Raw genomic sequence first — 13728 nt, 5'->3', positions numbered from 1 at the left:
GCTAAGGGGGAAAGGAAGCAGGAAAGAGCGAGGGCGACCGTCACATTTTGAAGAGGTGGGGAGAAAAGGGCTCCGTGACTCTGTGACAGAGAGGACTTACCAGCCTTGGGTTTTGGATGTTTGTGTTCCAGTCTGATGCAGGAGGACAGCAATAGCAATGAGGTCAACCAGCTCTGAGTCGCATGCGGGTGGGGAGAATCGCTGAGGTAAAGTTCGAGAAAAACGGTGACACCATTCCCCCCCCCCCCAGTCTGCTGGCCAGCTCATGTTTTCCTGGAAAAGCTCAGTGTTTGTGCGATAGGCTAATTGTCGGGCAAGGATATCAATCAGGCAGCCAAGGCGACCTCCTTTGCGAGAGAGGCGGCTTGGGTAGAGCTCAACCTCACACCAAGGCCTCGTTTATAAGAATGTTTCTATACCTCCATGTCTCTCATTATATATATATATATATATATATATATATATATATATATATATATATATATATATATACATACACACACACACACACACACACATATAATGTAATAAAATATAATGTATAATTTATTAATTAATAATTAATAATTAATAATTATTAATAATTAATAATTAATAATAAATAATTTATTATTTTGACCCCTAAGCCGTTTCTGGCAAACCAGAGCAGCGCACGGAAACGCCCTTTACCTTCCCGCCAGAGCGGTACCTATTTATCTACTTGCACTTTGATGTGTTTTTGAACTGCTAGGTTGGCAGGAGCAGGGACCGAGCAACGGGAGTTCGCCCCGTCACAGGGATTCGAACCGCCAACCTTCTGATCGGCAAGTCCTAGGCTCTGTGGTTTAACCCACAGTGCCACCCGCGTCCCTTAACCATGTATAACCCTCCCCTTTTCTGATGTAGCAATGATGCTTAATGAACTGTATGATGGGATAAGATAGAAACTTTTAAAAGTCCTTGTCACCCCATCCTCGGGGTTCAAAATTCCTCTTTGAACCTGTTAAACAATAAACAGCTCTTTGCTCCGGTTGGTGGCTGGACTCCTTCCTTTATTCCTCAGGGACCCGACGAGCTGGGTGACTGAGCAGCCTCGCACCTAGATTTTTTCCATAACAAAAAAGATAAGCCTAAAAGGAATATTTCCATGAGCATTTCTCTGTACTACGTTGGGAATTCTCTCCCTGCTTCCCTCCCCCTCTTTTTCCAATTTAGAATTACCACGCAGCAGTAAACATCTGCATTGCGGGGGTTGGACTAGATGGCCCCTGAGGCCCCTTCCACGCTGCAGTTTTATGATTCTGTTTTTCTAACCCTGTTGGTGTCGTGCCCAGGTTGGGTATACATGTGTGTCTACACACAAACACACATTTTATTTTATTTTGTTATCCCCCTAGTCCATCAAACCAGTGATTCATCGTGCTCATCAGCTGAATTTTGTCTCCCCAGCTGCTGGATCTCATTTTCAGCTGTGTTCCTGGTAATACAACCAGCTCCCTGGCAGATGCTGAGCGCGCTCTCTCTCTCTCTCTCTCTCCCTTTTTTCTCTTTCTTTTCTCTCCCTCCCCACTGCCCACCTCCCACTGTTTCCTCCTTGTTGTTCTGGATTGCAATGCAAAAGGTTGCATCTCATCTGGAGCCTGCATCTAAACAGATTGGGGAAAAGGTTTGCCCTGTTTTTCAGTGCACGAGGGGCATTGGGGTTAGCTTCTTAATAATATGGGCTCAGGGTTGATTTGAGGCTAGTTGGCTATCTGCCTTCCACACAGACACACATGTTTATTATCGCCCTGCCTGCGAGATAAACCGGAAGCCAGCTCAGATGCTATTGCTTGTGCCAATTGCTAATAACTAAAGGAGTTCGGCTTTTGGGGGAAAAAATCTGTATTTGATTTGCATCAGGGCTCCACAATGGCTGGCCCAGAACATCAAAGCCAGGGTGGTCTCTGGTCTTGCACCTTATCTTTCTATGATTGTTTCCTAATGGCATTCGGTTAAGTGGATGTTTTTCCTCTCGACCTACCCTTGTGTGCTTTTTATTGTGGATATTTTAATTGTTCATTCCTGGCTTGAACTCTTTCTAACGGTTTCGATGGTGGTGTGGGTTTTTTTAATATAATCTGTCCTGTCAGAGTAGGGATTTGAACCTAAGGCTGTGCTCACATTCCCATTTACGGTGCATTCAGAATTAGGGTGCCCACATTCTGCATTTAAGGGCTCCCGCTGCTGGCTTGGGAAGTGGTGTCTATTCAACATTGGCTATAATCCTTACCTGTCCTGTTATTCCTTATGAAGTACAGTGGTACCTTGGGTTAAGAACTTAATTCGTTCCGGAGGTCCATTCTTAACCTGAAACTGTTCTTAACCTAAAGCACCACTTTAGCTAATGGGGCCTCCTGCTGCCACCGTGTGATTTCTGTTCTCATCCTGAAGCAAAGTTCTTAACCCGAAGTACTATTTCTGCGTTATTGGAGTCTGTAACTTGAAGCATCTGTAACCTGAAGCATATGTAACCCAAGGTACCACTGTACTGCATTTTTTTTGGGGGGGGAGGTTTGATTTATTGGGCAGGGGAGGTGAGGGGGAGGTAAGAAAGGCTGAACATAAAAAATTGATACATTTGAATATTTTCAAAAACCCAACCCTATCACAATCTGAAATAATACATAATCTCTCCTTTGTAACATCTGATCCTAAATGTGACCCAAAGCCTCAGGGTTTTAGTTTGCTTTTCAGGGCATCCAGGAAGAAGTAAATGTCATGGTAACAAGTTAGAAGCACAGGAAAAAACCACCCTTTCCCACCATACATTATTCTGAGCCTTCTCTGTCACTTGAACACTTAAACCACCCTCCTTTTTCTTGGACATTCTTCTAGTTTTAGTATATATTTACTATCTTTCTGCCAAAGAGCTGGAGGGTCAGAAACCATTAAAAATACTGAAAACACATGAGAAAGAGGGGCATGACTTTGCACTGGCTATATTAGAAGAGTGCCACTAGATTTTACCTCAAAAAAGATACCAGTATTCACATTACTGTTTCTTTCAGCATCAGGTGATTTCTTTTAGTAATGTTGTGATGAGAACCGTATGGCACTGGAATGGGTTCAGTGATACACTGGTGAGTCATGGGGAGTGCTCTCAGCTCCTATACCTAAAAAAAATACCCACTGTACTGCATTTTGAGGCATTTCCCCCCAAAGCAGCTACGGTCCGAATTGAGAATGACCTAGCTGCATTTTAAACTGGCAATGTGCACACAGCCATAGTCTCCCTAGTCCTAGACTGGCGCTCTAACCACTACACCACACTTCCCCAGGTTCCATTCCCAGCTGCAACTAATCATTGAATATTCATCGCTTCTGACCTGTGCTGCTTCCTTCCTTCCTTCCTCCGTCATAAAGAAAGCGCTTTTTCATGCAGCACACAGTTAAACTCTGGAACTCACTCCCACAGGAGGCAGCGATGGATTAGACAAATTCCTGGAGGAGAGGACTATCTTTTTCTTTTTTTAAAGATTTTTTATTGATACAACAAGAAAAAAGAAAAAAACACAAATACCAAATTACACACAGGAATAACTATAGACACATAATTTTCTTAGGAAACAATAAAACATATATTGGTCTTAACACTAAAGACCCAACCTCCCGTCTATTCCATATTTCAATTTCATAATACTTATTGCCATAATTATTAAACTTATTCTTAATATATCTAATTTCGTATATCTACCTTGCAACTAGTACTGAGGTTCCTCGAATTCTGCAACAGAATTTAAACTACTATATTTATTTTTCAGATATTCTTTGAAAACCTCCCATTTTGAAACAAATTCCTGTTTTGATTTATTCTTTATTTTTTCTGATAGACCATCCTGGAGGAGAGGACTATCAATGGCTACAAGACACAATGGCTATGCTCTGCCTCAGAGACAGAGACAGAGTTGAGTCAAGCTGGTGTCCCCCCTCATCGCTTGTCTCCCAGAACCAGGAGGGGCATGAAAAGGGCGGAGGAGAGTTTGGTGATGTGCGGGCGCACTCTCGGATTGCTTAGAAAAAGCCCTGGAGAGGAGGGAATTTAGACGCCTGTGAGGAGGGAGGGACTTTCCATCTTGACAACCTACTGCTATGCTCATTAGGCATGACACTCCACCAAGTCTGTGAAGATCGTGGTTTTGCTAATAAAGAGTTAACTCCCAACTTGAATGGTGTGATTTATTGCTGGCTCGCACCCGCACCTAACCTAGCACAATCAGGTCCCCTGAGAGAAGTTGAAGCTTGATTCTTCTTTCATATTTTCTAGGAGAGAGATTGGTGAGAGCACTGATTTGTAAAACGTATTGGAGAGCCTTTTCGCACCCTCCGTTCTGCCTGACAAAGGGAACAGCGAACGGAAGGTCGAGCGAGCGAGAAAAACCGACCTCGAAAAAATGAGTCTAATGAATTGCTAATGCAAAAATTATTGGTGTTGGTTTGGGGGCGGGGGAGAGCACATCTGAAAGCTTTCCGGTGTTTTTGTAGCCCAGTCAGAGGTGGGTTTTAAAGCTCTTGAAAGACACACAAGTGCAGTTCTTGTGCGGCTGGATATTTGAAAGGACAGTAAGGAAGGAGTTGTCAAAAGCCCTTAGCAAAGGCTCTCACCTTCAAAGCTGAGGCAGGTCTTTGGAAACTCAGGCACGTTGTTAGGGGGGAAATGGGACCAATTCACCTCAATGTCTGAGTCTCACTTTTCTGATGCTAATGTAGGTAGGAAAATTGCTAGCCCTACATTAGGTCCCCCAGGAAGCAGCACTTTTATTCTATCCGTTCCCCATAACCTGACTGCAGCCACTTTACCCAACTCCCACTAACTCCCCACTTCTCTAACGTGCCCCACCAGCTAGAATGGTGACTGGGAGTGGCTGCCGAGACCACCTAACACCAGACCTGAAAGACCTACATTGGCTCCCAGTACATTTCTGAGCACAATTCAAAGTGTTGGTGCTGACCTTTAGATCCTTAAACGGCCTTGGTCCAGTATCCCTGAAGGAGCGTCTCCACTCCCTGTGAGAAGTGATGCTACAGGGAACTAGCCAGAGGGCCTTCTTGGTGGTGGCGCCCGCCCTGTGGAATGCCCTCCCATGAGATGTCAAGGAAATAAACAACTATCTGACTTTTAGAAGACATCCTTGTTTAGGGAAGTTGTTAATGTTTGATGTTTTATCGTGTTTTTAATATTCTGTTGGGAAACCCAGCCAGATAGGTGGGGTAATAATAATAATAATAATAATAATAATAATAATAATTTGTTGTTGTCGTCAAGACTGAAAGTCCTCACCTCCTCACATCCACTGCCCCCCTCTCCAGGACTTCCCTCAAGCAATCAGAGACTGCCCCTGTGTGCCACCTATTGCCACTACGTCTGTTTCAGCCCTCTTCTGGTTCTGGGAGACAAGTGAGGAGGGGAGCTTGTTTCAGCAGGAGGGGGAGAGACCCATGCCTCTTCACTCAGCTCTAACTCTTGGCCTCCCTTCTCCCCTGCTTCTGCTTCTACCTCTGCTTCTGACTTCTCTCTGCCACAGACTCTCCCCGCTCACTAAGCCCTGTTCCCTTCAGCTTCCGACACCTCTTCTTCCTCATCTTCTCCCCTGACCACCCATCGCCATCCCACCACCACTCCCTGGGCTCTGAGCCTTCTTCCCTTGGTGGTTCCCCGGCCAGTTCCTCCCACCATTCCTCTGCTTCCAACCAGTCCATGACATGTGAAGGCATGTGAGCTGGGAGGAATGAAGACTGGGGTTGGTTGGGCAGTGCCCTGTCTATCCTTTTCTAAAAAAGAGGAGGAGGAGGAGAAGGATGGGTTTGTTATGCTAGGTTGACAGAGCACTTTAATCCACTTTAATTGCATAAGCCTAAATGCCCTGTCATTCTGGAGGGTGACTGTTTTATCTCTTCATATTTCTAAATCGAAGCAGCAATAGCTGCTTCCCTGCTCCTCCCATGAGCTGAGGGCTGAGTCATTCCAAGAGTCTGGAGAGAGATTTCCAGCCATTAAGGAACATTAAGCCACGGATCACCCCCAGTTGCCAGGTGACAGGTTCATTTACAATAACTAAGATGGCCAAAACTCACAGCAGTGCTGTTCTAAAAGGCAGTTCAGCATTTTATGGCGTTCTGTAGGAAGCATTTTGAGAGCCACTGTGAAGGGATGCGTGAGTGGGGACTCACGGCTCTCTGTGGATGGGCTGACAACCTGGCACAGGCCACCTCTCTTCTTGTACAGTGGTAGCTCTGGTTACATACTTAATTTGTTCCGGAGGTCCATTCTTAACCTGAAACTGTGCTTAACCTGAAGCACCACTTTAGCTAATGGAGCCTCCTGCTGCCGCTGCACCATCAGAGCACAATTTCTGTTCTCATCCTGAAGCAAAGTTCTTAACCCGAGGTACTATTTCCGGGTTAGCGGAGTCTGTAACCTGAAGCGTATGTAACCTGAAGCGTATGTAACCCGAGGTACCACTGTATCTCAATTGTGACTCTGTGTTTATATACTCTTTGCTAGAGCATAAGAATGCAAGAGGAGTTCTAATGGGTTCTGACCAGTGGACCATACTGCTCTCAGAACGGTCAACCAGATGTCTATGGGAAGCCACTGAGAAGCCCCTCATCACAACATCCCTCTGTCCTGTGATTTGGGAGTCACTGAGAGGACTTTGGGTTTTTGTAAATATCATTGCAGATCAGGGAGGGGGGAAAGCTTGCTGACTGCTGAGAGGACAAGAACATATTACAATTTGTACTTGTTTTAACTGCTCTGATGTTTTAAGCGATGGAACCTTGCGATGTGTTTTAATGCACGCTTTATTCTGTACTGAATTTTATCGCTCTGTGACCGTAATACATTAATATGACTACCACAAAAAGCAAAGCAATGAACATTGCACCAGCAATGTATACTATATCTGCAGTATTGAAAATCTACCCTCTCTCTGTTTGGCATCTTGTTCCTGGCCAGTTCAGATGCTGTTATTGCACATATAAAAATAGGATGTTTTCTGCATCACTTCACACCTGGTTCCATTGAACCGCATTTGGTATTTTACTGTCCATTCACCCAGTTTGGAGAGATCAGTTTCGGGCTCCTCCATTCAGTTTAAATATATATATATATATATATATACATTTTTATTTTATTTTTTAACATATCATTTCCAACAGTCATTTAACATAACTTCTTATCTTATACAATATTTTTAGACTTCCGTCAACAACCTCTGAAGATTTTCTGTTCTTTATCACTTATTCTGCATTTCTTAATTTCTCTATTACTTTTAACTATCATTAACTAATAATTCTCTTCATAGTCTTCCTTGCAATATTTCATATAATCCTCCTTACAGAACCTCTTGCACTCCTACTAGCGTAATCTGCTTATTACAATTGCTTTTCAAATAGTTCAAATATTTACTCCAGTCTTATAAGAATCTCTGGTTTCCAGTCCTTCCTGTTAATTTATCTAATTCTGCATAGTCCATTAATTTCATTTGCCTTTCTTCTTTCGTCGGTAATTCTTCTTGCTTCCATTTTGGGGTCAATAGTATTCTTGCCGCCGTTACTGCATATAAAAACAACTTATAGTCTCGGATGTCCTGCTCCTCCAATCAGTTTTAACCACCCCGAAAAATCTTTTATCACCAGCAAACTTGGCCATGTGGCCTTTCATCCCTAATACTACCGTGAATAAAGAAGTTAAAAAGCTTTTGGAACGGATGTCCAAAAAGGAGACTCGCTTTGCGAAAGACTTAGCCTGACGCTGGAGTTCCGCCATTCCTTTAAAGGCAGCTAAACCAGATTGTTGTTCAACGCCTTTATAAATGACTTGAATTGAAGGGGTTTGCAGATGACACCAAACTGGGAGTGGTAGCTAATGAGACATAAGACAGGACTGGGATTCAATATGACCGTAACAGATTGGAGAATTAGGTCCAAACTAACACAATGAATGGGACGCAGGTGGCGCTGTGGGTTAAACCACAGAGCCTAGGACTTGCTGATCAGAAGGTCGGCGGTTCAAATCCCTGCAACGGGGTGAGCTCCCATTGCTCGGTCCCAGCTCCTGCCAACCTAGCAGTTCAAAAGCACGTCAAAGTGCAAATAGATAAATAGGTACCACTCTGGCAGGAAGGTAAACGGCGTTTCCGTGTACTGCTCTGGTTTGCCAGAAGCGGCTTAGTCATGCTGGCCACATGACCCGGAAGCTGTACGCCGGGTCCCTCGGCCAATAAAGCGAGATGAGCGCCGCAACCCCAGAGTCGGTCACAACTGGACCTAATGGTCAGGGGTCACAATGAATTGGGACAAATGTCAGGTTCTGCACTTAGGCAGGAAGAACCAGATGTGCCAATATAAAATGGGGAACACCTGGCTTGCCAATAGAACATGTGAAAAGGATCTTGGGGTCTTAGTAGCTAAACATGAGTCAACAGGGTGATGCAGCAGCGAGAAAGCTAATGCTATTCTAGGCTGCATCAACAGAAATATAGTGTCCCGATCGAGGGAAGTCAAAGTACCACTCTATTCTGCCTTGGTCAGACCCCATCTGGTGTATTGTGTTCAATTCCAGGTGCCATGATTTAAGAACGATATTGACAAGCTGGAACATGTGCAGAGGAGGGCGACCAAGATGATCAAGGGCCTGGAAACCAAGCCTTATGAGGAAGAGGGGACAAGCGTGTTTTCTCCTACTCTGGAGCATAGGACCCAAGTCAATGGATTCAAGTTACAATAAAGGAGATTCTGACTCAACCCTGGGAATCGCCTTCTCAATCCAGCCCGCCGACGGTCCGGGAATCAGCGTGTTTTTATATGAGTAGAATGTGTGCTTTTATTTAAAATGCATCTCTGAGTTATGTGTGGGGCATAGAAGAAGAAGAAGAGGAGTTTGGATTTGATACCCCGCTTTATCAGTGGCGTAGCGTGGGGTGTCAGCACCCGGGGCAAGGCAAGTAATTTGTGCCCCCTAACCCTGGATTTGCGCCCCCTAACCCTAACCCCCAGATGTTGCGGCCGGTGTGGCCGGCCCCCACCTGCACCCCCCATGCTACGCCACTGCAACACCCCCCCCCTTTATAATCTAATTCAGTTAAAGCAGAAGGAACCTTTGCCAGTTCTCCCATCGCGGGAGGGAGGCAGATTATTCTCCCCCTCCTTTTCAGGTGGGCTGTTGATTGATTGGAAATATTGCTCCCTCGCCCCCTTTGAGGGTTTCAAAGTCCATCAAAGGGCGGCTTACAGGCATCGGGCCATTAAAAAAGGAGAGCGGAGGGTGCGCTAGGAGCCTAGGATTTTTATAGTACTAAAATCAGCCTCGCCCTTTGGGCATTGGGGAGGCTTCGCCTGCACTCTCCAGATTCGGGGCCCCTTGAAGAAGCGGCCAAGCTCTTCGCTGCTATACCCGCCCTAGACATAGGTTTCAAAAATCGAATATTGGGAAGGGGACGAAGCCGGGAAGAGACTTTCTTCCTCCACTTTGCCTTGGGTTGGGCAAGCGCCATCTCCCCTCCAGAAGGAAGCGGGGAGCCCAGGCGCCTCTTGCCCCCCCCCCCGGCTGCCCATTGGCTCTCTCGCACAGTCCCGGCGGGCGGGCGCTCTGCACATGCTCGCGGAGCCTCTTTCTCAGCTGCGCGGGGCTTCCTTCCCTGGATCTGGTTTTCGTCGGAGGAGCGAGGCCGCGGCGCCCGTGAGCATGTGCAGAGGGCCGCGGAGAGCGCGGGCGGCCTTTCCCCTGCGCGACTCCGCCTCCGCCCGGGGTGGCTCCCCGTCCTGGGTCCCTCCCCCGATGGCCGGGAGGAGGCGGGCAGGCGCGCTCGGCCGTGCCTGGCTCGGAGGACCAGCCTCCCTCGACGGGGCGCTCGCGGGGAGGAAGGAGCGCAGCGCCGGCGCTGTCGCCGACTGGACGGCCGGCCGGGATCGCCCAGGGGGAATCGGCGCTCTGCACGTGCTCCGGGGCCGGCTGGCCGCTGCGGAGAAACTTCACGCACCGCTTTCTGAAGTACGGGCGACGCAGCCTCCGCGAAGGGCTCGGCGCCGTCGGAAGAGCCCTGCGCGGCCCGAAGCTTGCTGCACTGTCCCTCCCCCAGATAGTCCCTCCCTCGCTCTCTCTCCGCTCCGCACAGTGGGCGGCGACCCGGCAGCTCGGATTCGCACAGCCAGCACTGTGAGAGAGAGTGTGTGAGCCAGGTAGGGGCAGAGAGCTGCGAGTGCGCCCCCCAAAATGTTGCGCCCGGTGCGGCTGGCACCCCCTGCACCCCCCACGCTATGCCATTGCGCTTTATCACTACCCGAAGGAGTCTCAAAGCGGCTAACATTCTCCTTTCCCTTCCTTCCCCACAACAAACACTCTGTGAGGTGAGTGGGGCTGAGAGACTTCAGAGAAGTGTGACTGGCCCAAGGTCACCCAGCAGCTGCAGGTGGAGGAGCGGAGACGCAAATCCGGTGCCCCAGATTACGAATCTACCGCTCTTAACCACTACACCACACTGGCTCTCAAAGGAATTCGTTCATCCCCCCCTCTAAAATATAGTCTGCCCCCCCACAAGGTCTGAGGGACAGTGGACCGGCCCCCTGCTGAAAAAGTTTGCTGGCCCCTGAGATAGATGGTCACCTGTTTTGCTTGGACTAGATGACCCTTGGGGCCTTTTCCAATTCTATGAACTGATAGCTTCTAAGAGCCACAGGTGAGCGATGAGAGTGCAGGATGGTGACCAAAGGTGGACAAACTACCTCAGAAGGAGCATGATTTGCTAATGCCCTATCACCCCGAAGGTCCTATATGAATGCAAATAATCACAACTGTGTCTTAATGCATTGTCAATAATTAGGCAGTTAAATCTTCAATAAGTTAAATATATTTACAAACTGGAAAAACTCCTAGGTCAGCGGTTATTGCGGAACTGGAATCAAAAGCCCCAATGAACTCTTAATGACACATCATAATTTTTAACACTGTTCTCCTACTATAAATATCAACTGCACTCTAGGAGTCCTTCATTTCCTTGGCTTCGATCCTAGACTGAATGGGTCAGTCGGAATGGTTACCAAATTAAGTAGGAAGAGGAAAAAAGGAGCTATAAAAGGCATATGAGGATCTGGAATTATTCTTATTTCCTTCAAGCCAAAGAACAGCAAGGAAAAAAATGTGGGGAGAAAAACATCTGTATTTCACAGACTGAGGTTAAGTTGGGGAGGGAGTAGGACTAGGGTCACTTTGGGTATTTGGGAAATGGGGCTATTTGCAGAGCTGTCAACTTTTCCCTTTTCTTGCAAGGAATCCTATTTGGAATAAGGGAATTTCCCTTAAAAAAAGGGAAAAGTTGAAAGCTATGGCTATTTGATGGTAATAAGACTGGGTGGGAACAGGGGGAATAAATGGGGAATGAATTGTTATGATTGGGGGGAGGGTTTAGTCTGGATGATGCCCTGGGTCCCTACCAAACCTGCAATCTTGTATCTGTGAGGTATCTATTGGAGAAGGCTTGCCGAACCCACTGAACCAGATCCTACGTCCAGAAGGGCACTTCAACTTGCTGCTAAGCTAGGTAACCCCATTTGCATCTTAAAAGAATAAGCTCTGTTACCATAGAGACAAGGGGGGGTTCCCACCTCATCCGGCTGGATGGGATGTCATCCTAGCAGAGGAGCAATAGCCTCTGTGTGCAATGTGCATCATGTGTGTACATGTTGGAGTGATGCTGGAAGTCGGAGACACAAAGACTTGTCTGCTCTGTGCTGGGCCCAAGGCTGTGATTTGGCTGCTCCTCTGGAAACCTAACAGAGAAGCAAGATCTGTTGGGGTGTTAATTCTGCAAGTCCCTCCATCCTATGCTCAGGTTGTGTGTGTGTGAATAAATCCACGTACCCTAGCGTCACCACAGTTTCTGCTGATGTTCATTCCAAGGAAACTGAACCCTGGGTAAGGTGATTGGAACCTGAAGAGTCTCTCCCTGCTCAGAGATGGGTTGGTGTGCAATAATATTTGGAGGGAAAGGTGGATTATGGAAGACACAAGTTCTTGTTGCTGATATGTGCCACCAATGTGCTTCGTGTTTTGCAGCGCGAGCAAAAACATAGGGTCCAGCCCTTTGGAGTGAGGAGTGGGGTACCTTAAGTCCTAGAAGAGTCACAAGTCCAGCATTCACTAATGTTTTCTTCTGGATTGTTTTATTCGATCGTTGAATTTAGGTTGTGAACCTAATAATAATAATAATAATAATAATAATAATAATAGCAATATTTATTGTTGTTGTAGTTGTTGTTGTTTAGTTTTTTAATTGTGTCCGACTTTTCGTGACCCCCTGGACCAGAGCACACCAGGCACTCCTGTCTTCCACTGCCTCCCACAGTTTGGTCAATCTCATGCTGGTAGCTTCGAGAACACTGTCCAACCATCTCGTCCTCTGTCCTCCCCTTCTCCTTGTGCCCTCCATCTTTCCCAGCACTAGGGTCTTTTCCAGGGAGTCTTCTCTTCTCATGAGGTGGCCAAAGTCTTGGAGCCTCAGCTTCAGGATCTGTCCTTCCAGTGAGCACTCAGGGCTGAATTCCTTAAGAATGGATCAGTTTGATCTTCTTGCAGTCCACGGGACTCTCAAGAGTCTCCTCCAGCAACATAATTCAGAAGCATCCATTCTTCGACGATCAGCCTTCTTTATGGTCCAGCTCTCACTTCCATACATCACTACTGGGAAAACCATAGCTTTAACTGTCTAGGTTTGTCATTGCTTTCCTCCCAAGAAGCAGGCGTCTTTTAATTTCATGACTGCTGTCACCATCTGCAGTGCTCATGGAGCCCAGGAAAGTAAAATCTCTCACTGCCTCCATTTCTTCCCCTTCTATTTGCCAGGAGGTGATGGGACCAGTGGCCATGATCTTCGTTTTTTTGATGTTGAGCTTCAAACCATATTTTGCGCTCTCCTCTTTCACCCTCATTAAAAGGTCCACATACTGCATGCAAATAATAATACTAATAATTTAAAAAAAATGCCCTGCTAACCACCCGACGGCAGTCTGACCCCAGAAACACCGAGCACGGGCAGAAACCAAGCAACACTCCTGGCAGATGTGCAAACACGTTAGCAGCTGGAGGCAAGCGGCAAAGTGCGCGGCGGCCCCTTTAAGAGCGGCTCCGTCACTCTCTCCCCCCTCCCCTCGCTTCGATCCCTCTCGGTCCTTCTAAACTTCCTCCGGCCAGCGCAGCCTACGCTTGCGAGCGTACGCTTCCGGTTCCCAAGCGAACACCTCCCTTCCCCGCTTCTCTGTGTTGCGTGGCCCAGCCCTTCAGAACGCCGCTTGGGCCAACGCGTCATTCCCCACTCGCATTCATTCTCCGGCCCCGAACGGAATCCGGAAGTGTGCGCGCGTGTGTTGTGCGCGCGCTCGCCCGCCCGCGTTGCGTGCCTGCGCGTTTCACCTTACCTCTAGGGCGCCTCCCTCTCCTGTTTCCCTGTCGCTGCTGCTGCTACGGACGACAAGATGGCGGCGGCGGCGGCGGCGGCGGCGGCGGGCCCAGGCTTCGGCCCGGCGGGCGCCCTGGAGAGCCGCGTCCTGGCCTACACCCTGCACCGCTGGAGCAGCTTCTCCTCCACCTACCTGCCCGAGTGAGTCTCCGCCGCGACCGGCTTGGCGGAGGCCAGAAGGGCCTGGCCGAGGAAGGGTCGCTTGGGGCTGCGGGGCCTCCCTCCTTCCCTGTGGCACTTATGGGGAAGAAGGCGG

At 47.8% G+C, this 13728-nt stretch overlaps 1 protein-coding gene across 1 annotated transcript in view; it reads left to right on the top strand.

The window, feature by feature from the left end:
* Positions 1-9706: 9706 nt before the first annotated feature.
* MKLN1 (muskelin 1) overlaps positions 9707-13728 on the top strand; it is a gene marked incomplete at its 5' end in the record, with an annotated part of 97697 nt that continues 93675 nt past the window's right edge. The window contains 2 exons of the mRNA XM_081879420.1: positions 9707-10012; positions 13438-13613. Of these exons, the coding sequence (XP_081735546.1) occupies positions 9707-10012; positions 13438-13613 (482 nt within the window). The remainder of the gene's footprint in view (positions 10013-13437; positions 13614-13728) is intronic.

The sequence above is a fragment of the Podarcis erhardii genome, assembly GCF_964252035.2.
Source record: "Podarcis erhardii genome assembly, chromosome: 10".
NCBI lineage: Eukaryota > Metazoa > Chordata > Lepidosauria > Squamata > Lacertidae > Podarcis > Podarcis erhardii.
Note: the sequence above shows the minus strand (reverse complement) of the source record. Positions and strands in the feature narration are given on the sequence as shown.